The 26,113-nt window shown below is 48.3% G+C and overlaps 1 protein-coding gene across 2 annotated transcripts; it reads left to right on the forward strand.

The window, feature by feature from the left end:
- Nucleotides 1-136: 136 nt before the first annotated feature.
- Nucleotides 137-26,111, forward strand: IFRD2 (interferon related developmental regulator 2). 2 transcript variants are annotated; one of them, XM_061128531.1, is made up of 12 exons: nt 140-475; nt 23,256-23,375; nt 23,455-23,539; nt 23,638-23,762; nt 23,849-24,006; nt 24,158-24,208; nt 24,296-24,471; nt 24,566-24,671; nt 24,998-25,135; nt 25,243-25,371; nt 25,445-25,540; nt 25,653-26,111. In XM_061128531.1, the coding sequence occupies exons 1-12, from the start codon at nt 418-420 to the stop codon at nt 25,731-25,733; spliced, it is 1,323 nt and encodes a 440-aa protein (XP_060984514.1). In that variant the 5' UTR covers nt 140-417; the 3' UTR covers nt 25,734-26,111. The 2 variants fall into 2 exon arrangements, with proteins under 2 accessions (XP_060984516.1, XP_060984514.1); XM_061128533.1 differs by lacking the exon at nt 24,566-24,671 and having other exon boundaries at nt 137-475.
- Nucleotides 26,112-26,113: the final 2 nt, after the last annotated feature.

A 26,113-nucleotide genomic window follows, 5' to 3' on the forward strand; every position in this document is an offset into this window, starting at 1 on the left:
GTTAATGACTACACGTGCTGGGGGGAGGGCGCAGGGCATTGTGGGTGCATAGTTCAGCTGGGGCGCCGTGGGCTTATGGGCCCCCCGGAGTAGACTACAATTCCCGAGGTGCTCTGCGCCCAGCCCGGCGCCGGTAATCTGCGCACGCAGTACCTTGGGAATAGAAGTTTCGGCCGCATGGATGCGGTCTGAGCCGAGTGGCCAGGGACTCGCCTTCCCGGCCACCCATTTAGCGGGGCGGGGCGCTTCGACCCATCTGGCAGGGCGGGGCGCCTCGCGAAGATGGTGGCGCGCGCAGCGTGTGGCTCCCGTCGTCTGCCTAGGTCTCAACTCAGCGCACCGGCCGGCGACTCGCTGGCCTGGAACCCACCGCCGCCGGGTCCCTGACCCCGCGCCCCATCGTGCCCGATTTGCGGCATGCCCCGCGCCCGAAAAGGCAGCGCGCCCCGCAGAGGCGGCCAGCGCCGCGGAGGAGGTAAGTTGGGGTGGAGTGGGTGGCGGGGCACGGGGCAACTGAGGAACGTCAAACTAGGGTCCTGAGTGGGTTCCCGTCAGTGTCCCTTAGAGTTTTCGGGTACAGACTCCTGCCTTGCCCAGTCTGGTGCCGCCACCTGCACACTCCCCCCCGTGACGGGCACTTGCCCCAGAAGTCAGCGGCCACGTGTGCGCCTAACTGGTGCGTGCTGCCCGCGTGCCCGAGCTGCTCCGCACCTGCCGGCCTTGGTTGGTTTCTCATTGCCTCTCTACCCAAGCTGTCCGCTGTTCTGGACAAACTGGCCAGACGGAGCTGGAAGCCTGTCCGCTCTCCAAACCCTGATCCTTCCCCAGACCGGACTAGGAAATTGGTGGGAGACCTGGCTTATCCTGGAGTACTGAGAGATAGGGTGATGGGGAAACTGCAAAATTTGGGGCCTTGACTGCCCGGCCCTAGAAGGCAGATGAGCGTCCTGGGGCCCGAGGCAGTCCTGAGAGTCGCTTATCAGGTCGACCAGGAGGTGCAGCATATGTCCTGGTACAGTAAACACGTTTGTGTTTACTCAGCAGAGATGGGGTGCCTTTTAGGCATGGCTGACACCTGGCCACCATTTTAATGGGGCTTGGATGAGGGTGTTACCGAATCACACTTGGATTCACTTGCCTGGGAGCAATAAAGCCAGTCTACTGATGAAACCGCAGAAATGCGGGGCGCGGGGGTGGGGGTGCGGAGGCGGGGGTGAGGCTCTGAGGAGCGCTGGTTCTTTATGTCTCAGAGCACAGAGAATTCAGCAGGAGTTGAAAGTGATAAATAAAAAGTGACTTTTTAGAATAGGACACTTGAGAGGCCTACAAGTGGGTGGGTGAGAAGGTGCTGCCCCAAGAACTTGGTGGGTATAGTTTTATAATCAAAGGAAGAGTGGGGAGAGCAAGAAGACCACCTTCTTCCTCATTCTTGAGGAGATGTCATGCTTCCATCATCAGTTCCTTCTGCACATGGGATAGGGGAGTTTTCTGGCCCCTACAAGGTCAAATCAGGACTGTCATGGCGCAATAGGAATGAGCAAAAAGGCAGTAACCATATACTGAAATATGATAAGTCATTTCAGGTTTTAGTGTAATGTCACTCTTTCCTTAAATTTTTTCTTTTAGTGCACTCAGGGAGCATGTCCTAGGAATCATTGGGCTGGATGTAGATTTCCTTCTACCATTAAAACAATGGTTGTTTGGGGGCATGCCTCCTGCTTCTGTTTCATGATTCTATGATTAAGCAAACCTGCTTGCTTTCTTTTTTTAAAGGTGCTTTCTTGAATGATGATTAACTTAAAGCAGTCTCCCATAGTTTTTTCTTTAACTATTTAATCACCTACTTTTGGTCTTTTTACTGTCCCTGTCATTCCCTGCCTCCAGGTATTTATCCCTTATGCTTAAAGGGGGTTAAGGGCCAACAAACTTAACTGCTTTCTGCTGAGATGGGTTGTAGGCCTCCCTGGGGAAGAAGTGTAAGACCTGACTGAGTCTGCCTTCTCTTTTGGGAGAACTGTAATGCTAACTCTGGCTGTGTGTGTGTTAGTCACTCAGTCATTTCCGACTCTTTGTGAACCCATGGACTGTAGCCCACTGGGCTCCTCTGTCCATGGAATTCTCCAGAATACTGGAGCGGGTTGCCATTTCCTCCTCCAGAGGATCTTCCCAAGCCAGTGATTGAACCAGGGTCTCCTGCATTGCAGGCAGACTCTTTACTGACTGAGTACTATTCTGTTAGCCCTTGTGGGTGTTAAACATCAGAGAATGAGTTTATAGAAGATACAAATGAAAAGAATCAAAGCAATAGACATTAGAAGAGTTATTAAAAGAGATTGTAGCCACAGTTTTGGAGACCCAAACCATATTTTCCAAACAGTTTCCATATCTGGAGAGGGTTACTTGAAGCCTCACTTGTTTGCTTTTGGCTAGGCCCGGAGCCTTAATGTTTTATACTTCAGGTTTTATACTTCAAAGTCTTTTAGTTATAGATTTAGTCTTGTTATTTAAAAAAAAAATTTGTTCACATCATTTAGTGATAAGGGTGGCTTCCTTGTCCTTCGAGAAACAGAGTGGCCCCTAATTTAGTTAATAAGTCCCATCTATTAAAGGGAGAGGACAATCCGGCACAAACAGAAAGGAATGTAGAAATGACTGGCCACTGATGTTGCACAAAAAGGGTTGCAGGAAAGTATACCCGTGTCTCTTTACTGACACTCCCACTACATATTTCTTATGATTGTTAAGGCTTTCAGTCTTTAGGTTAAGACTGAGAGGGTTGCCCTGGTGCTTATGAGAGATTTTATCAAGTGGCTCACCACATCAATGACCGCCTGAAGCTTGAGGCTCACCACGAGTTATGTAGGTGGTATCTCTACCTATAGCCACTTTTGGTCTTGGGCTCCCTCAGCCTTTTGATTATAAAACCATCAAAAGCTTATGGGTCCCTGTCCCTTTCTGGCATCTGGGGCTTTCCCTCTGCCAAAACCCTGATTGTTCTCAAAGTGGACTGAGCACCTTCTTTCCGTCAGTGCCCCGTCTGTCCACCCAGGGTTCACTGGTTTTGTCTGGGTGTCCATGAGCCTTACGGTTTACCACAGCCAGTTTGGCCTGGAAAGGCCAGCCTCGCCTTCAGTGGTTTTTCAATGGACAAAGCCACTGCCAGCGTTTGGGCCTTTTGTATATTTCTTTGGGTGCCTTTGGTCTCTTAGTTTATATTCCTATGATTGAAAACTGAATAAACCAACTGGAGCAAGTCACTTACAGGGGTCTGAGGACTGGTGGTTGGCGTTTTGAATCCTGCACTGATGTCTGGGGTGGACTGGGCTATGAAATGCATAGCCTGAATGGCCTGTGCCTGGAGCAGGGAGGGATCCACATTCATATACTTCTTATTTATTTATCTGGCTCTGCCTGGTCTTAGTTGAGACACCTGGAATCTTTAGTTGCAGCATGCAAACTCTTAGTTGTGGCATTTGGGATCTAGTTCCCCGACCAGGGATTGAACTCACATTCCCTTCATTGGAAGTGCGGAGTCCTAAACGCTTGACCACCAGGGGAGTCCCTGTTTGTAGACTTTTTCCATGATGGCCCTTCTGACTGGTGTGAAGTGATACCTTGGTGTAGTTTTCATTTACATTTGTCTAAAAATTAGTGATGTTGAGCATCTTTTCATGTGTTTTTTAGTCATTAGTATGTCTTCTTAGAGAAATGTCTATTTAGATATTCTGTTTTTGTTTTTTTTTTTTTTAACATAGAACTGTATGAGCTGTTTGTATATTTTGGAGATTAATCCCTTCTCGGTCTCTTTGTTTGCAGATATTTTCTCCTATTCTGTGGGTTGTCTTTTTGTTTTGTTTATGGTTTCCTTTGTTGTGCAGAAGCTTTTAAGTAGTTTACTTAGGTCCCATTTTTAAATTTTTTAAATCTTCATTATTGTAGGAGGTGGATCAAAGAAGATACCGCTGTGATTTATGTTAAGGAGTGTTTGCCCTATGTTTTCCTCTAGGAGTTTTATAGAGTCTGGCCTTACATTTAGGTCTTTAATCCATTTTGAGTTTATTTTTGTGTATGGTGTTAGTGAGTGAAAGTCGTGTCTAACTCTGCGACCCCATGGATATACAGTTCGTGGAATTCTCCAGGCCAGAATACTGGAGTGGGTAAACATTCCCTTCTACAAGGGGTCTTCCCAACCCAGGGATCAAACCCAGGTCTTCCACATTGCAGGCAGATTCTTTACCAGTTGGGCCACCAGGGACGCCTGTATGGTGTTAGAGGATGTTCTAATTTCATTCTTCTACATTGTAACTGTCCATTTTTCCCAGCACACCACTTACTGAAGAGACTGCCTTTTCTCCATTGTATATTCTCGCTTCCTTTGTCATAGATTAATTGACCATAGGTGCATGGGTTTATTTCTGGGTCCACTGATCTGTATCTCTGGTTTTGTGCCAGTACCCTGCTGTTTTGATTACTGTAGCTGTATAGTTTAGTCTGAAGTCGGGGTGCCTGATTCCTCCAGCTCTGGTTTTCTTCTCAGGATTGCTTGGCTCTTTGAGGTCTTCTGTGTTTCTATATAAATCTAAACATTTTGTTGTTGTTGTTCTGGTTTTGTAAGAAATGCCATTTGGTAATTTGATAGGGATTGCACTGAATCTGTAGATTGCATTGGGTAGTAGAGTCATGTTTTGACAATATTGACTCTTCCAGTCCAAGAGCATGGTGTATCTTTCCATCCATTTGTGTCATCCACAATTCTTTCACCAGTATTTTCAGAGTATAATTCTTTTATCTCCTTAGGTAGGCTTATTCCTAGGTGTTTTACTCTTTTTGATGTGATGGCAAATGGGGATTATTTCCTTGGTTTCTTTCTTTAAAAAATATTTATTTGGCTGCACCAGGTCTTAGTTATGGCATGTGAGATCTCTGATCTCTATTGTGGCAAGCAGAATCTTTTCATTGCAGCATGTGGAATCTAGTTCCCTGAACAGGGATTGAACCCAGGCCCCCTGCATTGGGAGTGTGGAGTCCTAGCCATTGAAGGCAGGGAAGTTCCCTGTTTTCCTTGATTTCTCTCTGATTTCTTGTTGTTAGTTATAGGAATTCAGGTGATTTCTATATTAATTTTGCATCCAGCAAATTTGCCACATTCATTGGTGAGCTCTAGTAATTTTCTGATAGCATCTTTAGGATTTTCTGTGTACAATATCACGTCATCTGCAGACAGTGACAGTTTTTCTTCCTTTCCAATTTGGATTCCTTTTCTTTCTTTCTTTTCTCTGACTGTCATACTTAGGACTTGAGAACTATGTTGAATAAAAGTGGCAAGAGTAAACATCCTTGTCTTCTTTCTAATCTTAGAGGAAATGTTTTCAGCTTTTCACCATTGAGAATGATGCTAGCTATGGGTTTGTCATGTATTGCCTCTATTATGTTGAAGTAAGGTCCCTCTGTGCCCACTTTCTGGAGAGTTTTTATATAAATGGATATTGAATTTTGTCAAAAGCTTTATATGGTTTTTATTCTTCAGTTTGTTAATGTGGTGTATCACACTGATTGATTTGACTATATTGAAGAATCTTGGCATCCCTAGGATAAATCCCACTTGATCCTGGTGCATGAGCCTTTTAGTGTATTTTTGGTTTCAGTCTGCTGGTATTTTGTTGAGGACTTTTGCATCTATGATATTGACCTGTATTTGATGTGTCTGTTTTGGTATTAGGGTGATGGTGGCCTTGTAGAATGAGTTCAGGAGTGTTCCTTCATCTGGAATTTGGGGGCATATTTTCAGAAATATAGGTGTTAACTCTTCTCTACATGTTTGGTAAAAGTCACCTATGAAGCCTCCTGGTCCTCAACTTTTGTCTGTTGGAAGTTTCCTCATCACAGTGTCGCATTCATTACTTGTGATTGGTCTGTTCATATTTTCTATTTCTTCCTGGTTCAGTCTTGAAAGCTATACATTTCTAAGAATTGGTACATTTCTCTTTTTAAATTAAAACTTTTTAAAATGTTTGTTTGTTTACGTTTGCACCCTGTGGCTTGCATGATCTTAATTCCCTGACCAGGGATTGAACTTGGGCCACTCTGCGCAGTGGAAGCGCAGAGTCCTAACCACTAGACCGCCAGGGAAGGCCCAGAATTTGTCTTTTCTTTTAGGTTGTCCATTTTATTGGCATAAAGTTGTTTGTAGTAGTCTCTTATGATGCTTTGTATTGATATTTCTGTGGTGTCCATTCTCACTTCTTTTTCTTCTCTGATTTAATTTTTTTATTATTATTTATTTATAGGCTGTGCTGCCTGGGCTTTTCTCTGTTGGCAGTGCACAGACTTCTCACTGCAGTGGCTTCTCTTGCTGCTGAGCACTGGCTCTAGGGCGTGCTGGCTTCAGAATCTGTGGAGTGAGAGCTCAACAGTTGCAGCTCGCCTGCTCTAGAGCACAGACTCAGTAGTTGTGGCACACGGATGTAGTTGCTCCACCACCTGTGGGATCTTTCCAGATCAGGGATCGAACCTGTGTCTCCTGCATTGGCAGGTGGATTCTTTACCACTGACCCACCAGGGAAGCCCGCTAATTTTATTGATTTGAGCGCACTCTCTTTTTTTTTGCCTTGATGAGTCTGGCTAAAGGTTTATCAATATTGTGTATCTTTTCAAAGGACAAGCTTTTACTTTCATTCATCTTTTCTATGATTTTCTTTGTCTCTATTTCATTCATTCCTGTTCTTATGTTTATAATTTCTTCTACTAATTTTGGATTTTGTCTGTCTTCTAGTTGCTTTAGGTATAAGGTCACCTTGCTTCTTTGATATTTTGTCTTGTTTCCTGAGGTAACATTGCATCCCTGTAAACTTGCCTTTTAGAACTGCTTTTGTGGCATCCCATAGGTTTTGGATCTGGTGTTTTCTTTGCCATTTCTCTCTCAGTTCAGTTCAGTCGCTCAGTTGTGTCCAGCTCTTTTCTACCCCATGGACTGCAGCACACCAGGCCTCCCTGTCCTTCAGCATCTCCCGGAGCTTGCTCAAACTCATGTCCATTGAGTCAGTGATGTCATCCAACCATCTCCTCCTCTGTCGTCCCCCTCTCCTCCTGCCCTCAATCATCAGGGTCTTTTCAGTTGAGTCGGTTCTTTGCATCAGGTGGCCAAAGTATTGGAGCTTCAGCTTCAGCATCAGTCTTTCCAATGAATATTCAGGACTGATTTCCTTTAGGATTGACTGGTTTGACCTCCTTACAGTCCAAGGGACTCTCAAGAGTCTTCTCCAATACCACAGTTGAAAAACATTTCTCTCTAGGTATGTTTTTTCAATTCCTCGTTGATTTTTTTCAGTGATCCACTGAATATATATATTCTTATTTGAATTTTTTCCCATATAGGTTTTGAGAGAGTGTTGACTAGAGTTACCTGTGCTGTCCATCAGGTCCTTGTTGATAATCTGTTTTACATACATTGGTGTATATGTGTTCATCCCAACTTGCAAATTTATCCCTCCCTCCCATCCCTCCCTTTGGTAATCATAAATTTCTTTTCTTTTATATATATATATATATATATATATATATTTGGCTATGGCCTGCAGGTTCTGGCACCTCAGTTCCATGACCAGGGATCCAATCTAAGACCTTGGCAGTGAAACCTGAGTCCTAACCCTGTACTGCAGGGGAATTTCCCATAAATTTCTTTTCTAAATCTGTGGACCTGTTTCTGTCATGTAAATTAGTTCATTTGTATCAATTGTTCGATTCCGCATATAAGCAACAAAACATCATAGGATGTTTTTGGATCTCTACTGATTTTCTTGAATCACTATAATCATCTCTAGGTCCTTGTTGCTGAAAATTGCATTATTTCATTCTTATTTTTTTTGGCTGATATTCCATTGTATATATGTACCATATCTTCTTTATTCATCTATCAAGGGACATTTTGGAGACTTCTGTGTCCTGGCTGTTGTAAATAGCCAGGCTGTAATGAATGTTGGGGTGCATGTATGTTTAGGAATTATGGTTTTCTGAGGATATCCGCTGGGAAAAGCATTTCCGAATCCTATGGTTGGTGTATTTTTCATTTTTTCAGGAATCTCCCTCCTCTTTTACCAATTGGCTGTGCCCCTTTACATTCCCCCCAATAGCGTAGGAGGGTTCCCCTTTCTCTACACAGTACTTATTATTTGTAGACTTTTGGAGGCTGGTCATTCAGCCCTGTGGGAGGTGATACCTGTGGTCCTTTTGATTTGCATTTCTCTACTAATAAGCTATGCTGAGCAGGTTTTCACGTGCTTTTCTTTTTTTTTTTTTAACAGCGAGAGTGAAATATTCATCTTGAAATTGACTTCGTGAAAGCCCACCCTCTGAATTCTTTTCTGATTACCTCCCCAGGGATATTTCTTATGGGCAAGTGCCACTTGCAGTGCCCCAGCCCTTGTGATGATTAAGTATCCAGAAAATGAAAGTGACTCAATCCTGTCCAACTCTTTGCGACCCCATGGAGTATACAGTCCATGGAATTCTCCAGGCCAGAATACTGGAGTGGGTAACCTTTCCCTTCTCCAGGGGATCTTCCCAATCCAAGGACTGAACCCAGGTCTCCCGCATTGCGGGCCGTTACCAGTTGACCCACCAGGGAAGCCCAAGAATACTGGAGTGGGTAGCCTATCCCTTCTCCAGTGGATCTTCCTGACCCAGGATTCGAACCGGGGTCTCTTGCATTGCAGGCAGATTCTTTACCAACTGACCTATCAGGGAAGCCCCAAGTGTCCAGAAGCAAGGGTTTTAAAGCTGTAGTTCTGAGAAATGGCCACAAGGCGGAAGGCTTTTTTTCGTGCCCAGCACTGGGTCTTCTGGCCGCCAGAGCCTTAGCAAAGAGGCCTGTTCTTGGCTTATAACTGAGTGGAATGTGCCAGATCAAACAGCCAAGGGCTTGTGGCTCTTGTTCCCTGTTATCCTTCTCACCCCTGGACAAACACCAATGCTTGTAATGCAGCAGCGCCCAGGGTGCAGTCATAGAGGACAGGGTTGACTCGAAGGAAGTAGGCTGGAGGTGGGAAGCCCACTACCCGGAGACCTGCACACAAGGTGACTCTTCCTCGCTCTTCCAGCCCGGAGGGTGCCCCACCTTCGGTTGCCCTAGTTTTGGTTTTGCTGCTGGAGGGCCCGCCTGGATGTGGACAGCATGGTCCCTTCAGAGGGGATCAGACACCGCAAATCCAAGGAGTGGGGGGGGTGGGGGTCCTGTGCAGGCACGTGCTCCCTCAGCCCCAGGGCTGCTCTGGCGCCCAGGGAATTAACACCTGCCTAGGTCCCCCTGGTCTGAAGGGAATATAGTAGGCATTTCTGTTTCTTTTTTAATTGGAGTTTTATTTTATGTTGGAGTACAGTTGATTTGCGACATTGTTTGTTTTAGGTGTACAACACCTAAGTTGTGTTTGTTTTTTAGGTGTGCAGTTTCAGGTATATGTGATTCAGTTCTGCATTTACATATACCTATTCTTTCTTGGATTCCCGTATCAGGTTTGACCGAGTATTTAGTAGAAGTTCCTGGGCTCCACAGTAAGGCATTGTTGATCACATATTGTGTATATGTTTTGTGTTTATGTTTATCTTAACCTCCAAATTTCTCTCCCCTACCCCACCTGATTCTTTTGGTAAACATATATTTGTTTGCCAAGTCCCTGAGTCTGTTTCTGTGTTTTTAAATTAGTTCATTTGTATCAGTTATTCGTGTCCACCTGTAAGAGATATCATAGGACGTTTTTGTTCCTTGTCTCCATTACACTTCTCGGTATGATCATCTCTACCTCCAGCTGTGTTGTTGCCAGTGGCATTATTTCATTCTTTTTTATGCCTGAGGAATATTGCATTGTCTATATGGACACCATGTTTATTTCTTCATTCAGCTGTTGGTGGATGTTGAGCAGACTTCTGTGTTCTTGCTGCTGCAGATAGAGTGGTAACGAATGTTGTGGTGCATGTGTGTTTAGGAATTATGATTTCTGAGGACAAAGGAATGCCTGGGAGGGGCACTTTGGAATTCTGTGGTTGGTCTGTTTTTTTGTATTTTCAGGAATCTCCCTGCTGCTCTCCATATTGGCTGTGCTGCTTTGTATTCCTGCTGATGGTGTAGGCATGTTCTCTTATTTCCATGCCATGTTCAATATTTACTGTTTGGAGACTTTTGGAGGATGGCCACGTTCCCTGGTGGGAGGTGATACATCGTGGTCCTTTTGATTTGCATTTCTCAAATAGTGGTGCTCAGCAAGTTTTCATGTGGTTTTCTTTCTTTCTTTTTTTTTTTTAAATTAAAAATTTTGTTTGTTAATTTTTAACACCAAAAACATTTTGTATTGGGAAATAGCCGATTAATGGGGCTTCCCTGGTAGCTCAGCTGGTAAAGAATCCGCCTGCAGTGCAGGATACCGCAGTTCAATTCCTGGGTCGGGAAGATCCGCTGGAGAAGGGATAGGCTTCCTGCTCCAGTATTCTGGCCTAGAGAATTCCATGGACTGTGTAGTCCATGGGGTGGCAAAGACTTGCACACAAGGGAGGGACTTGAACTTTCACTTTCACTTACAGCCGATTAACAATGTTGCGATAGTGTCAGGTGATCGGTGAAGGGACTCCAGCATAAATGTATCCATTCTCCCCCAGACCCCCCTCTCACCCAGGCTGGCATGTAACAATAACATGGAGCATAGTTCTCTGTGCTATACAATAAGTCCTTGTTGGTTATACTTTTTTTGTTGTTATCCATTTTTTAAAAATAATTTTATTTATTTTAATATAGTTGATATACAGTATTGTTTTTGAGTTCTACACCAACCTGATTCAGTTCTACGTATACCTGTACCTGTACTTTCTCGGATATTTTACCCACAAAGGTCATTACAGGTTGAGTTGCGTGTCTCCTGCTATTTCATACATCCTTGCTGATTATGTGTTTTACACACACACACACACACACACATGTGTATTTACTATGTATTTATGTGTTTTGTTCTGTCAATCTCAGCCTTCTAATTTATTCTTCTCCCATCCCCAACTGTTCCCTTTAATAAATTTAAGTTCCTTTTTTTAGTCATTCTTCTCTTTTGTTAGTACACTAGTTCATTTGTATCAGGGTTTTGATTCCACCAGTAAGTGATATCCGTGATACTTGTTTTTCTCTGTCTGACTCTCTCTACCTGGTGTAGTCATCTCTTTGTGTATCTGGGTGCCACAAATGGCGTGGTTTCATTCTGTTTTCTAGCTGAGTAGTCGTTCATGGGGTATCTGTTCCATCTCTTTTTCTTCCTTTTATCTATGGGTGTACTTTTGTGGGGTTTTTTTGTTTTTTTGTTTTTTTTTTTGGATGTACTTTTGGGTGGTTTCCATGGATTTCCTATTGTGAATAGTGGAACACGGAACTTTGGGCACAGGACTGTTTTTGAAGGATGTTTTTTTCTCTGTTATTGTCCCAGGACTGAGATATCCAGGGCTTGTGATAGCACTTTGTTTTGTATTAGAAATAACTTCCATAGTGTTCTCTATTTCAAAGTGGCCACTGACAGCATATTTGCCCCAACATGCAGTAGGGACCCTTTTCTGCCCAGCTTCTCTTGCATTTTTTTCTTCTCTCTTGCATTTATTGTGTAGACTTTTTGATACCTGGTATGGGGGTTACAGATTTGTCATTTTGATTTGCATTTTACTAATCACTGGAGATGCTAAACAACTTACCATTTGACTTTTTGTTTCCTGTAAATAGGAGTGTAGTAACACTTAGCTCTTGCCATTTGTTTCTTGAGAGTGAGCCCCATTTTCAAGTTGATTTTCTTGACCTACCAGAAGACACTCCTTGAGGGCAGGCATCACTCACAGCCCTGCAGTCCTTGTGAATGGTAACTAACTGCCCTTTGTCTGGGCTTCAAACTTGATGTTACGAGAAGACCCCATGAGGTGGCAGCACTTTCCCCCACCCACCCTGCTGTTTCCAGCCAGCGGACCTTTCATCACCTCAGGGAAAGCTGTTTTCCTGGGTGGTCCATCCGAGTGCAAAGTGCCCGAAGAAAGAGCCAAGGGTTGGTGACTCATCCCCACGTCTGTCCTGCTCTCCAGGCTCCGCTCTCCCCTCCCACTCTGGAGACACATCTCAGGCCCTGCAGTGGTGTTTGCTGAGGGTGCTGCTGTTTGGAGGTGGGGCGACCCAAAGGAATCAATGCTTAAGTGGGTTCCCCAGGAGCGGGAGCCATGGAGACACGGAGGCTTTTCAAAGCTCTTACTTACTTAGTGACGTCAGATCCTTCCAGGTGCCCTCGGCTAGCCTTAGCTGATAGAGGGCCAGCCTGTGTTACAAGGCTGTGGTCCCATCCAGAGGGCTGTAGGAAGTACAGGTGTCCGGGGGGCGCACGTGCCTGCAGGCTCTTCCGTCCGCTCAGGCTCGCCCAGGCCGGCTTGGGGCCGAGGCTGTCCAGGCCTCGTGGGTGTGACCTGGACCTCCTGGAACAGGGTAGGCGTCCAGATTTATTTTCTTTAATTTCCATTTTGTATTGTAATATAGATGGTACAGTGGTGTTCTGCTGTTCTGCATCACCCTGATTTAGTTAAATATATAATTGTACCTATATTTTCTTGGATCATTTACCCACAGAGGATATTACAGTGTGGTGAGTAGAGTCTCCTGTGGTATTTCATACATCCATCCTTGGTGATTTTGTGCTTTATATGTATATATACATATATACACACACTATTTATTTATTTGTGCTTTCCTGTCAACCCCACCATTCCCATTTTTCCCCTCCACTCCCCATCTATTCCCTTTAGTAAATTAAGTTCTTTTTTTGGTCTCCCTTCCGTATTGTTGGTACAGTGGTTCAGTTGTTCGGGGTTTGGATTCCCTGTTTGTGATATGAATGATGTGTGTCTTTCCCTGTCTGACTGCGTACTTAGCGCAGTCCTCTCCTGCTGTCGCAGAGCCACAAATGGCATGGTTTCACTCTTTTCATGCTGACTACTAGTTCATGGTATGTTTGTTCCATGTCTTTTTCTTTCATTAATTAATGAATGTAGTTACCGGTGGTTTCAATGGCTATGCTGTTTTGGATATTGGAGCAAATACCATTTGAATGCATATATGTCTTTTCAAAGGATGGTTTTCTCCAAGTATATTCCCAGGAGTGCGATTTCCAGAGGTTGTGGTAGCAGTCTGTTGCGTTGCGGAAGGAACTTCCATAGTGTTCCCCAGAGCGGCCGTTGCCAGTTTATATTTGCACTAACCGTGTAGTGGTGTTCCCTTTTGTGCTCAGCCTCTCTTGAACTTTTTGTGTGTAGCCCTTTTGATAACTGGTGTTAGGGTTTACCGATTTGTCATTTAGATTTGCATTTTTCTAATCACTGAAGGTGCTGAACACCTGACCATTAGACTTGTGTGTGTGTGTAAAGCAAGAATGTAGTAAAACTTAGCTCTTGCAGTTGGTTTCCTGAGAGTGAGCCCGGTTTTCAAGTCGATTTTCTTGACCTGCCAGAGGATATTGCTTGAGGGCAGGCGTCACTCACCACTCGACAAACCTGTTAAGTGCCCTGAGGCGCCTATTGAAAGCTGCTGTTACTAGTCGTGGCCACAAGGTGGCAGCTCTTCCCCTCCGCGCCCCTGTGTCTCGGACAGCCTGATCCTGTATGAGCCTTAGAGAAGCCGTTTCATCGGTGGTCCGTTAGAGTCGAACTTAGCAGGAGAAATAGCCATTAGCTTATGATTCAATACCTCTTCCTTCTTGCCCTTCAGGGTCCTCCCTCTCCTCCCACCCTGGAGACAGATTTCAAGCCCTGCGTGAGTTTTATTCAGGGTTCTGTGATTTCAGGTGGGGCGACCAAAAGGAAGCCTGCGCTAAGTGGGTCCCCAGGACCAGGAGCTGTGGAGGCCGGGAGACCTTGCGGAGCTCTTCCTACCCAGTAGCCCCAGCATCCCTTCAGGTGTGCTAGGCTGGCCTGAGCTCTTAGAGGGTCAGCTTGCATTACCAGGTTGTGGTCCCAACTAGAGGGGAGCAGGAAGTACAGGCACTCATTTGGAGGCACCAACCCTTCAGCTCTCAGATTCGCCCCAGGCCACCCTGGGACCCAAGCCGGTTCAGGCTTCACTCCTCTGACCCTGCCCAGGGGGCACTGGCCTCGTGCAATAGAATAGGTAGGCCCCAGTCTATTTTTTTAAAATATCATCTCCATATTCTGTTGCATTATAGGTGATACAGTGTTGTTTTTATTTCTGCAGCAACCTGATTGAGTTACACATAGACTTTTACCTGTCCCTTCTCAGGTGCCTTACCCATGTGGTTATTACAGAGTGTTGACTAAGTTCCTTCTGCTGTCTCATATGTCCTTGCTTACTTATGTGTGTGGGGTGTGTATTTATTTGACAGGAAACCACAATCTCAACGTCCTAATTTATTCTCCTCCTCTCTAACCTTTACCTTTGGTAAATCTGAGTTCCTTTTTAGTATCTCATCTGTTTTATTTTTTAGTACCTCAGTTGTATCAGTGTTTAGATAGCACTTCTAAGTGTTATAAGCAGTGTTTCTCTTTTTCTATTTAGTGTAATCATGCCTTGCTGGGTCCAAGTGCCCAGAGATGGCATGATTTCATTCTGTTTACTGGCTGAGTACCAGTCCATGGAGTGGTTGTGGCAAGCCTTTTTTCCTCATTTATCTGCGGTTCGACATTTCCATGGTTTTGGTTGGTATTCTATCTTGGATTATGTCACAAGGACGGTTGGGTTTCATGTGTCTTTTCGAGGATGGTTTTCTCTGGGTATAGGCCCAGGACTGGGATTTGCAGAGCTTGTGGTAGCATTGGTTTTTGGTTTTTAAAGAACCTTTATAGTTTACCGGCACAGCGGCTATTTCCAGTTTACACTTGAACAAGTAGCGCTGTCGGGCTCTCTTTCTGTGTGTCTTCTCCAGCGTTTTTTGTGTAGTGATTTTCTGATGACTTGTGTGATGGGTTGCTTCATTGTTACTTTAATTTGCATGCATTAATCATTGGAGATGCTGAGCATCTTTTCAGTTGATTTTTGTTTTAAAGTATAAAATTTAGCTCTTGCAATTGATTTCTTTAACTGCTCTGAAGTGTTGGTTTTAAAGTTCTGTTACAAGCAGCGGCCACAAGGCGGGTACCACCTTGCCCCAGTCTGTTAATTCGGGCGAGCTGAGCCTTCATGGCTCTTAGAGAAAGCTGTTTCCCTGGGTTGTCAGTTTGAGTGGGAAGTGCCCAAAGAAACAGCCAAGAGTCTGTGACTCATCACCGCTTCCCTCTTGCCCTTCAGGCTGCTGCTGTCTGCTTCTACCTGGTAGACAAATGCCAGGTTCTGCAAAAGTGCTGTGGTTTGGAGGTGGGGTGACTCAAAGGAAGCAGTCTTTAACTGGGATCCCCAGCAACACGAGCTGTGCTACCCAGGAACTTTTCACAGCTCTTCCTGCCCAGCGGCCCCTGCATCCTGAAGTTGTGGTCTCAGCCAGTCGGGACCAGGCACTGCCGTCAAGTAGGGTCTTTCCGCCTCCCATCCTGCTCAGCCCCAAGCACACCTTAAAGTGTAGCCTTGGGATGAAGCCTGCTCAGGCTCCAGGGATATAACACCAGACCAGGCTGCAGAGGCCTGAGGGGAATAGAATTAGCAGTCTGTCTTTTCATTTTCAATCTTTATTGCACTCTGTGTGATATACAATATTGTGTTTGAGTTCCGTAGCCACTTGATTCTGCTGTACTGATTGCTGTAAGAATTCCTTTTCAGATCCTTAACTCGGGTAGGTTATTACAGGGCGCTGAGGCGCTGTGTAGTGGTCGGAGTCCACTCTAAGGAAGTAGTCTGGAGATAACCACCGCACAACTAGGAGACCTGCAGACAAGGTGAGAATTTAAGGCTCTTGCAGCTTAGAGGGTTCAAGCCTAGAAAGCAAGAAATAGATGAGAGAGAGGGGTAGGAAGAAATTAGGAGAGGGGAAGAGGGAGAAAAAGAGAGTGAGATCTATAGAGAGAAACTGTCAGAGAGAGAGACTGTAGGGATGAAAAGTGGGTAGAAAGAGAAAGAAAGCAATAGAGAGTGATAGAGACAGCGAAAGGATGAGAGAGGAGAGGAAGAAAGAGATGGTGAAAAGAAACATCGTGAGAGCAAGCGAGAGAAACAGACATGAAGAGATGGAGAGAGGAGAAGAGAAAGGCAGAGAGAGAAAGGGAGAGAGCGAGCGACAGACTGGAGGGAGGGAAGAACAAGGAAAGATGCAGAGAGCCGGAACAGCAGAGGAGAGCACAGTGAAGGAAGCTCTCAGGAAGGGAGAACAAGAGAGACAGGAAGATAGAGAAGGAGGAAGGAGGAGGGAATCAAGGAAGATACAGAGAAAGGAGTAAAGAATCAGAGAAAGGGAGAAATCAGAAAGGAAGATAGAAAGAAGGGTAGAAATCAGAGGAGAGGGAGAAGTAGTAATGAGAGAAAGAGATGAGGGAAGAAAGTGAAATAGGAAAAAAGGAAGAGAAGAGAAAGGAAGGAAAGAAGATAGAGAAAGAGGGAAATGGAGTGAGAGGACACATAAAAAAGACAGAAAGGAAGAGCAAAATGTAGAGACAGACAAAAAGGAAGGCAGGGGAGAGAGAAAAAGTTAAAGCAAAAGGAATACAGAGGAAAGGGAGAGAAGGAAAGAGTGAAAGAAAATCAGAAGAAAGGAAAGAGAGGAAAAGGAAGGAGGAGAGAGAAATAGAGTAACAGAAAGACAGAGAAGACAGAGCAAAGAGGAAGAATGGAAGGAAGAGAGAAAGAAAGAAATAGAGGTGAAGGGAGGTGGGAAAAGAGAAGGGTAGGAAAAAGGAAAGATGAAGGAAGATAGAGGGAAGGAGAGAGTATGAAACAGAAAGAGGACAGAGAGACTGAAAGAAAAAGGCAGGAAGCAAGGACGATAGAGGGGGGAAGGAAGGGAAAGAGAAAGAGACAAATAGAGGGGAAGAATGAAAGGGAGACAAACAGAAAGCAAAGTAGAGGGAGGGGAGAAAACGAGAAGGAAGTAAGCTAGAGAGACACGGAGTCAGAGACAAAGAAAGAAGGAAGGAAGGGGGAATGAGAGACAGATATAATAAAAAGAGGAGAAGAAAGGGAAAAACAAAGTGAAAGGAGGAAAGAAGATTGAGGGGAAAGAGAGTGAAGTAGAGGAAGGGAGAAAGAGGAGAGAGATAAAGAGAATCAGAGATGGGGGGAGGAAGGAAGAGTTAGAGCAAAAGAAATACAGAAAGGGTAGAAAGAATGAGAGGAAGGAAGGAATCAAGAAAGGAATTAGGGAGAAAGAGAGGGAAGGAGCGAGAGAAAGAGACAGAGAACCAGAGGAAGGAAGAAAGGAAGGAAAAAATGAGGAGAAAAGGAGACAGAAAGGAGGAGAGAGAGAAATAGAGGAAAAGGAAGGGGGAAAAAGAGGATAGAAAAAAAGAGGAGGAAGGAGAGAGTGAAAGACTGTAAGAGAAAGAAAGGAAGGCAGAGAGACACAGACTGAAGGAAGGAGAGACCGACCAGAGGTGAAGAATGAAAAGGTGAGAGAGGAAGGAAGCTACAGAGACAGAAAGGGAATTAGAGAGAGAAGGGTAGAAATCAACAAAGGAGAGCAAAGAGTGAAAGATAATCGTAAATGTTGAGAGGGAGCAAGGAGAGAAAGGAAGGGAGGGTGAGGGAAAGAGATGAGGGAAGAAGGAGAAAGGAAGGAATCAAGGAAGGGAGAACGAGAGAAAGAGAAATGCAATAAGGACAGAGAGAGCAAAAGAGCAAAAGACCCACAGACAGGAAGCAAGGAAAAGAGAGAGAGAAAGGGGGAAGGGAGGGAGAAAGAGGGGAAGAAAATCAGAGGAAGCAAGGAAATTAGAGAAAGAGTTAAAGAGCAAAGGAGAGAGAGAGAGAGGAGGAAAAAGAATCAGGAATAGAGTAATAGAGGAGAGGAACAATGGAAGGAAGAGAGATTGAGAGAAAGATGAAGGAAGGGAGGTATCAAGGAAGAAAGGAAGGAGGTGAGAAAGAGAACAAAAAAAGAGTGAAAGAGTGGGAGGAAGGAAGTAAAAAGAAGGGAGAGAGAGAAAGTGTTAGAGGAGAAAAAGAGGGTGGAAGAGACAGAGACAAGGAAATTGAAGGAAAGAGAAAAAGGGAAACAGTGAAACAGAGAATCAGGAAGGAAGAGACAGAATAACTGAGACAAAGGAGAAAGAGGAAGAAAGGAGTAAAGAAAGGAAGACAGGAGAGGGAAGGAGAGAGAGAAAAACAGTGGAAAAGAAAGAAGAGTGAAGGAGAAATAGAGGGGGAAGAAAAAGAGAGAAGGAAGATAGAGAGGAAGCGAGGAAGGCAGAGTAGGATAGAAGAAAGGGAAAGAGGAAAGGAGAAGGTAAGAGAGGAAACAAGGGAGAAAAAGAATAGGAAAGAGAAATGGAAGGAAAGAAAAGGCATTAGGGAAAGAGTGAGAGAAAGAGGAAGGAAGACAGGAGGAGGATGAGAGAGACAGTAGGAAGGAAGGAAGAATCAGAGAGAGGAACAAAGGGGGAATGAGAGGAAGCAGAGAAGGAAGAGAAAGGGTGAAAGAGAGGAAGGAAGATGAAGAGAGGGAACATGATAGGAGAGGAAGGAAGAAAGAGAGAAAGAGATTAAGGCAGAGGAAGAAGGAAAGAAAGGGACACAGAGGGAAAGAACGAAAGGGGGAGAGAAAGGAAGGGAGAGATACGACAGAAATGAGTGAGAAAGAGAGGAGAAGGGAGAGAGAAAGGGGGATGAGGGAATGAGGGCATAATGGAGCAGAGAGGAAGGAAGGAAGCTGTAAGAGAGAAAGGGAGTTAGAACAGAAATCAACAAAAGAGAAGAAAGAGGGAAATAGGAACAAAAGAGAAAGAGTCAAAGAATCAGAGGAAGAGAGGAAGAAAGAGAGATGAGGAAAGAAAGGGGAATAGGGAAGACGGAAAGAAATGGGATAGGGAAAGAATAGGGAGTGAGAGAAGATAGAGTGAGGGAAAGAGAGAGAAGGGGAGAGAGAAAGGGAAAGAATAAAAGAAAAAGAGACAAAGATAGGAAGAAAGGAAGGGAGAATGCGAGAAAGAAAGAAATGGAGTGAGAGAAAGAGAGAAGGGAGTAAGAACATGAGACAGAACGGGCGTTAGAGAAAGAAGGGTAGAAGTCAACAAAGGAGAAGAGAGAAAAGGGAGAGAGGGAACAAAAGAGTGAAAGAGAATCAGACGGAGAGAAGGAAGAGAGGGAGAGTGGAGGAGAGGGACAGAGAGGGGGGAAGAAAGGGGGAATGAAAGGGGGAAACAGAAGGAAAAAAGACTGAGGGAAGGAGAATTAGAGAAAGATTGAAAGAGAGGAAGGAAGGAGGAGAAGCAGCAGAAGAGGAGGAGGAGGGGAGAAATTAAGGAAGAGAGCGAGAGAGGGAGGCTAGAAAGAGGAAGACAGAGACACGGAGGGAGGAAAGAACAAGGGGGAAATAAAACTAGAGAAGGAATGAGAATGAGAGATAGAAAGCATTAGTAAAAGCAAAAGAAAAGAGAGAGAAAGAGCAAAAGAAAATCAGAGAAAGGAAGAAAGAGATAAAGAGCGAAAAAGAGAGAGGAACGGAGGAGGAAAGAGAAACAGTAATGGAGAGAGTGAGGGAAGGAAGAGGAACAATGGAAGGCAGAGAGAATGAGAGGGAGAGACAGAGACAGAGGAAGGAAGAGAAGGACAGGAAGAGTAAGGGAGAGACACACAGAGACTGAAAGAAAAGGGAAGGAAGGAATCAAGGGAGAGAGAGAGAAAATGAGGAGGGAAACAGAAATAGACACACAGAAACAGATGGAAAGGAAGGAAGGGAGAAGGAAGACACAGAGAAACAGAAAGGGAGGGAGGGAGGAAGTTAGAGAGGAAGACAGACAGACTGCCTGAAATTGAAAAAGAGTGAGAGAAGGGGCAAGGAGGGAGGAAAGAGTGAGACAGAGGAGAGGAAGAGGAGAGAGAATCAAAGGAAGGAGAAAAACTGAAAAGGAGCGAGAAAGTGAGAGAGACAAAGGGAGAAACAGTGACAGAAAGAGATGAGGAAGGACGGTAGGAGAGGAGGGAAGACAGAAGATAGGAAAGAGAGGCTCAAAGGCAGGCAGGAAGACAGAAAGCGAGAGAGGGGGAGAGAGGACAGAAGGGGTGAGAGAAAAAGGAAGAAAGAAAAAGAGGAAGGAATCAAGGAAGGCAGGCAGAGAAAGAAGAAAGTTAGAGGAAGAAAGGAAGCTAGAGAGGGAGACGGAGGAAGGAGGAAAGAGCAAAAGAGAGAGAAAGGAAAGAGGGGAAGGAAGGAAGATAGAGACAAAAAGTTAGGAAGGAACCAAGGGAGAAAGAAGGAAGAGAAAAAATGAGAGGAGGAAAGCAGAGGAGAGACACAGAAACAGGTGGAGAGAAAGGGAGGGTGAAAGAGAAATATACAGAGACAGAGAGAGAAAGGGAGGGAAGGAGGGAGGAAAGAGAGGAGAGAAAGAGAGAGGATCGAAGGAAAGTAGAAAGGAAGGACGAAAGAGATGAAATACAGGGGAAGGAAGGAAGACATAATGAGAGAGAGCAAAAGACAGGAGGACAGAAAGGGTGAGAGAAAAAGAGAGGCAGGAAGATAGAGGAAGAAGAAAGATTGAGAGGGAGAAAAAGAGAAACAGGAAGAAATAGAGGAAGGAAAGAAGCTAGAAAAAGATACAGAGACAAAGGGAGGAAGGAAGGAGGAAAGAGATGAGAGAGGAAGGAAGAGTGAAACAGGGGAAGAGAGTGTGGGAAAGAAAGAAAGCAACAAAAGCAAAGAATGGGGGGGGAGAAAAGGAGGGAGAAGGGAAGGAAGATAGAGGCAAAAGAATGAGAGGAAGCAAGGGAAAGAGAAAAAAGGGAGAGAAAAAGACAAAGGACAGTGGATAGGCAGAAAGGGAAGGAGAGAGGAAGGAAGTGTAGGAAAGAAACAGAAGGAAACAAAAAGCATTAGAGAAAGAGGGAAAGAAATAGAGAAAGAAAATCAGAGATAGAAGAAGAATGGAAGGACAGTAGAAGAGGAGAAAGGGAGGAAGAGAGGAGGAAGGCTGGAGAAAGAGACGGAAGGAAAGAGAGGAGGGAACAAAATCAGAGATAGAGGGAGAGAGGAGGGGAGGGAGAAAGATGTATAGAAGGAAAGAAGCAGAAAGAGACAGATGAAGGCAGAGAGTTAAGGTAAGACAGAGGGTAGAGGGAAAGAGAAGGGAGGGAATCTAAGGGAAAGAAACAGAAGGAAAGCAAGAGAAAGAAGGGACAGAAAAAAGAGAGGGGAAGGAAGGGAGAGAGAGAGGGAGTCAGAAAGAGGGGAAGGGAAAGAATCAAGAAAGGAGAACGAGTGGGAAAATACAAAGCGAAAGAGGAAGAAGGGAAGATAGAGGAGGAAGAGAAAGAGTCAAAGAAAGAGGCGAAGGAAGATAGAGAAGGAAGGAGGAGGAAAAGAGAACAACAGAGCGATGAGAGACGGAGCAAGAGGAAAGGAGAGAGAGACTGACTCGCTCCAGGGGAGACGGCGCTCAGGCATCTCGGTCCATAGGCAAGGCTGTCCTGGGCGAGGAAGCGGATCTGGGCTGGCTGGTCCCCACTTACCTTTTTCTTCCTTCTTCTTCCCTCGTTTCTTCCTCCCTTCCCTCCCCCCCGCCCCCCCACCCCCACCTTTCCTTCCATTTTGGTTGCATTTTTACTTTATTTTGGTGTGTATTTGATTTACTCTGATGTTTTTTTAGGTGTACAGCAACATGATTTAGTTATACATACACACATAGATCTGTGTGTGTACAGTATATATGGATATATAGATCTGTATGTACATGTATATATAGTGTATATATACTGTACACACACACACATGTACAGATTCTGACCCAGGGCTGAGTAGAATCCCCTGTGCTCCACGTTAGGCCTTGGTGACTATGTTACTTACACTACTGTGTATATGGCAGTTTTATGGGCAGGTGGCGCTAGTGGTAAAGAACCGTCTGCCCGTGCAGGAGATAGAGGAGACATGGGTTTGATCCCTGAATCGGGAAGATCGCCGGGAGAGGGACATGGCAACCCACTCCAGTATTCTCACCTGGAGAATCCCATGGACAGAGGAGCCTGTGAGCTACAGTCCATGGGGTCACAAAGAGTCAGACTCGCCTGAAGCGACTGAGCACGCACAGATGTCAGTCCTAACCTCCTGATTTATCCCAGACGCACCATTCAACAGCAGGGGCGAACCTCCCCTCTCCGCGGGCCCAGGCTTCTCGGAGGGTGCCTGAAGACAGGCCGTCTCCACCCCACCCCGTCCTGGGCCCTGCTCTGACCTCGGCAGCCTCATCTTCCGCCGCACGCCCCCCCAACCATGCAGGGTCAGCCTGGTGACCAGCAACTGTCTGGGTCTCCGGCTGCAGCTGCCGTCCTTACACACGAGCGTCCAGCTCTGCTGATGACCCGAACACCTTCCTGTGTTCACCTTTTTCAAGGGCTCCTGAAACCAGGGGCCACTTGGCTCTCTGTACATCCCAGGGTCAAGAGGAGCCTGTGTGTCCATCCACTCTGGGCCAAATGGCACGGCCCAGGGGAGCTCAGGAGAGTGTGTGTTTAGAGGCCTGGGGTGCCCACCCACACCCACCAGGAAGAATGGAAGTTATAGAGTTACAGAGCATAAGAGAAAAAAGAGAGCTCGACCCCCAGTGCTGGTGGGTGAGCTGGCTGACCCACCCAAGAGCCAAAACTAGTCACCTGTGTACTTACTGTCTGCATTGCTGGCCCCAGAGAGGTGCTTTTCACCTCTTTTGTGGACGGAGAAAGTGAGGCTTTGAAGACTAAGTCCTCTGACCTGGTTAACCGGCGTTAAGCTCTGCAGCAGGGATGTGGATCTTGGGTCCGTCAGGCTCTGTAATCTAAGGCCCTGGCCTTTAGGGGCATCATCTGGGCCGGTGATCCAGCTCCCCCAGAATCTGCCTGGATGTGCCCCTACTCCAGGCCAAGGTGGGGTCTGGGCAGCCCCTCTGCACTGGCCCAGCTCACGTCTCCTCCTAAAAGCACACTCGAGCCTCAGGAGGCCCTGCCCACCAGGCCTTCCAGGTTATCCAAGGTGGGACCTGGTGCATGCCCACCGCAGGCCGCCTTCCTGGCTCAGGGTCTCAGGCACCAGTCAGCCTTGAGGAGGGCAGCATCCTGTCCGGCGGGGTCGTGAGGCTGGCGAGGTAACCCCCGCCATCACGCCTCCACCAGGGCAGACCAAGCGCCCCCGTCCTGCCCTCCCCAGGTGCCCGGAGCAGTACCCAGGCTGACTCAGGCTCCAGTGAGGACGAGGCAGCCAGCGAGGCCCGCAGCACTACCAGCGAGTGTCCCAGCCAGCTGAGCGCCGCCGCCGAGGAGAGCCTTGGTGAGGGGACGGGGTGTGGCGGGGACCCCGCGGGGCTCCGGGGGAGGGCCGGAAGGGGCATGACAAGCTGGCCTTGCAGGGGGGGAAGCCGTGGAAGAGCAGGGTCAGCAGGAGGACCTCGAGGAGAAGGTGAAGGAGTATGTGGACTGCCTCACAGACAAGAGGTACCCCGACCTCCAGCCAGCCCCGTCCCGCGTCCCTGCTCAGCCCGCGCTGGCTACCAGGGCAGGCTGGCCCACGAAACCCCTTCTCTGTCCCCCAGTGCCAAGACCCGGCAGGGCGCTCTCGAGAGCCTGCGCCTGGCCCTCGCAGCCCGTCTGCTCCCCGACTTCTTGCTGGAGCGCCGCCTCACCCTGGCCGACGCCTTGGAAAAGTGCCTCAAGAAAGGTGGGGCCCAGGGGTGCAGGGGGGCGGCCCTGAACCGGCTGGGTGCTGGCCCTCCCTGCCTGGACTGACCGCCGGCCTTCCCGCAGGCAAGGGCGAGGAGCAGGCCCTGGCCGCGGCCGTGCTGGGCCTGCTGTGCGTGCAGCTGGGCCCCGGCCCCAAGGGCGAGGAGTTCTTCCACAGCCTGCAGCCGCTGCTCGTCTCTGTGCTCAGCGACAGCGCGGCCAGCCCTGCCGCCCGGCTCCACGTGAGTGTCCTCGTCCGGGCCACCCCGCCTGCACCTCATCCCTCCCCCACCCCGCCTCCAGGCTCCCCCTGCTCTGAGGGGGAGCCCCGGCCGGCGGCGGGGAGCCCGGGCCTGCCTCTGACCGCCGGCCGCTTTACCCTCCTCCCAGCAGTGCGCGTCCGCTCTCGGCTTGGGCTGCTACGTGGCCGCCGCCGACATCGAGGTGAGTGGCCTAGAGGCCCCGGCGGGAGAGCCCCCAGACCCCGGCTCTGCCCCTGAGCCCCTCCCCTGCCCCCTGTGCGCCCCCCAGGACCTGGTCTCCTGCCTCACCTGCTTGGAAGGTGTTTTCAGCCGGGCCTGCAGCGGACGGGGCCCCGGCCCCGTGGTCCCCGCCAGCCTGCAGGGCCTGCTCTGCGCAGCCCTGCAGGCCTGGGCGCTGCTCCTCACCATCTGCCCCAGCACGCACATCGGCCCCATCCTGGACAGGTAGGGGCACTGCGCCCCCGCCCCCGGAGCGGGAGGGCTGGGCTGAAGAGGCCCCCCGACCCGCACACAGTGGCTCAGCCTGCCCCTTCCCCAGGCAGCTGCCCCGGCTGCCCCAGCTCTTGTCCAGCGAGAGTGTGAACCTGCGGATGGCTGCCGGCGAAACCATCGCCTTGCTCTTTGAGCTCGCCCGGGACCTTGAGGTGTGAGCGCCGGGGGCGCACTTGGGAGGGTGCCTGCCAACGCCTCCTGCCCGTCTGGGGCGGGGTGCAGGGGATGCCCCAGAGAGCAAGGCAGCCTGAGGTCACTACAGAGGGGACGTGGCCCCCACCGACTCAGATGCCAGGTGCTCTGAGAGGCCCCCTGGCCGGGGTGTCTGGCACAGGCAGGGGCCAAGGAGGAGGGATCGGGGGTCAGGCAGAGGAGAACATCGCTCCCTCCGAGAAAGGCAAGGTTGGGGCGACCCCACCAGGCTCAGAGCCAGCGGCGCTCAGGCCCGGCCCTCGTGTCCTCCCCGGCCCCGCTGCAGGAGGACTTTGTCTACGAGGACATTGAGGCCCTCTGCAGGGAGCTGCGCACTCTGGCCACCGACAGCAACAAGTACCGGGCCAAGGCCGACCGCCGGCGCCAGCGCTCCACCTTCCGGGCGGTGCTGCACTTCGTCGAGGTGCGTGTGCAGAAGGGCGCGGCCCCACGCGGGTCCACCCCACCCCCGACCCCCGGGCGCCGTCGGGCACAGCCGCCGAGCCCAGTCCCGGTCCCTCTCACCTGCAGGGCGGCGAGTGTGAGGAGGAGACCATCCGCTTCGGCCTCGAGGCGCTCTACGTGGACAGCTGGGCCCGGCGCCGTGTCTACGCCGCCTTCAAGGACGCGCTGGGCTCCGGGATGCACCACCACCTCCAGGTGGGCGGGCGGGGAGGGGGCGCCCTGGGGCGGTGCCACGCGGACCCGAGCTCACGGCCTTCTCGACCCCCAGAACAACGAGCTCCTCCGGGACATCTTCAGCCTGGGCCCGGTGCTGGTGCTGGACGCCGCTGCCCTGAAGGCCTGCAAGATCTCCCGTTTTGAGAAGGTTCGGCCCCTTTCTCTCTCCTCCACTGCTTTGGCCTGGCGCGCTGGCGGGGGCTGGAGGAGGGCTGGGGCCGCCGCCTCCCCCGCTCACGCCCCTCACTCTGCGCCCCCAGCACCTGTACAACGCGGCGGCCTTCAGAGCCAGGACCAAGGCGCGCAGCCGCGTGCGGGACAAGCGGGCGGACGTCCTGTGACAGACTGTCCGCGTCCTCGCCTGTTTTTTTTTAACAGAAGACCATGCAACACCCGGTCCCTGCCAGGACTTGTCGCTTTTATTTTTTTAATGACAAAACCAAAGAGATAGGGGACTGGGCTGGCTGGAGGTCACTTGGGACCCCCGCACGCAGCCCTGTGGCCTCTCCCCCGTCTCAGGGCTGCGGGGCGGGCAGAAGGCGGCGCCTTCCTCAGGCCTTGTGCCCCTGCGATGAGTCACTTCATGTGTGTGTGTTGGGGGGGAGGAGGGTGTCTGGACAAATGCCGCTACGCCACAGTGGGGAGGTGATACTACCTGGAGTGGAGTTTTGTGCTGGTTTTTAAAGATGATTAGAGATAATTAAACAGAACGCGCAGCCTT

Source organism: Dama dama, chromosome 24, assembly GCF_033118175.1.
Source record: "Dama dama isolate Ldn47 chromosome 24, ASM3311817v1, whole genome shotgun sequence".
Lineage (NCBI taxonomy): Eukaryota > Metazoa > Chordata > Mammalia > Artiodactyla > Cervidae > Dama > Dama dama.

Coding starts and splice junctions, on each gene's coding strand:
- IFRD2 (XM_061128531.1), top strand. CDS start 418: ATGCCCCGCGCCCGAAAAGGCAGCGCGCCCCGCAGAGGCGGCCAGCGC. Junction 23,540..23,637: donor GACTGCCTCACAGACAAGAG/GTACCCCGACCT, acceptor TCTGTCCCCCAG/TGCCAAGACCCGGCAGGGCG. Junction 25,372..25,444: donor GGATGCACCACCACCTCCAG/GTGGGCGGGCGG, acceptor CTCGACCCCCAG/AACAACGAGCTCCTCCGGGA.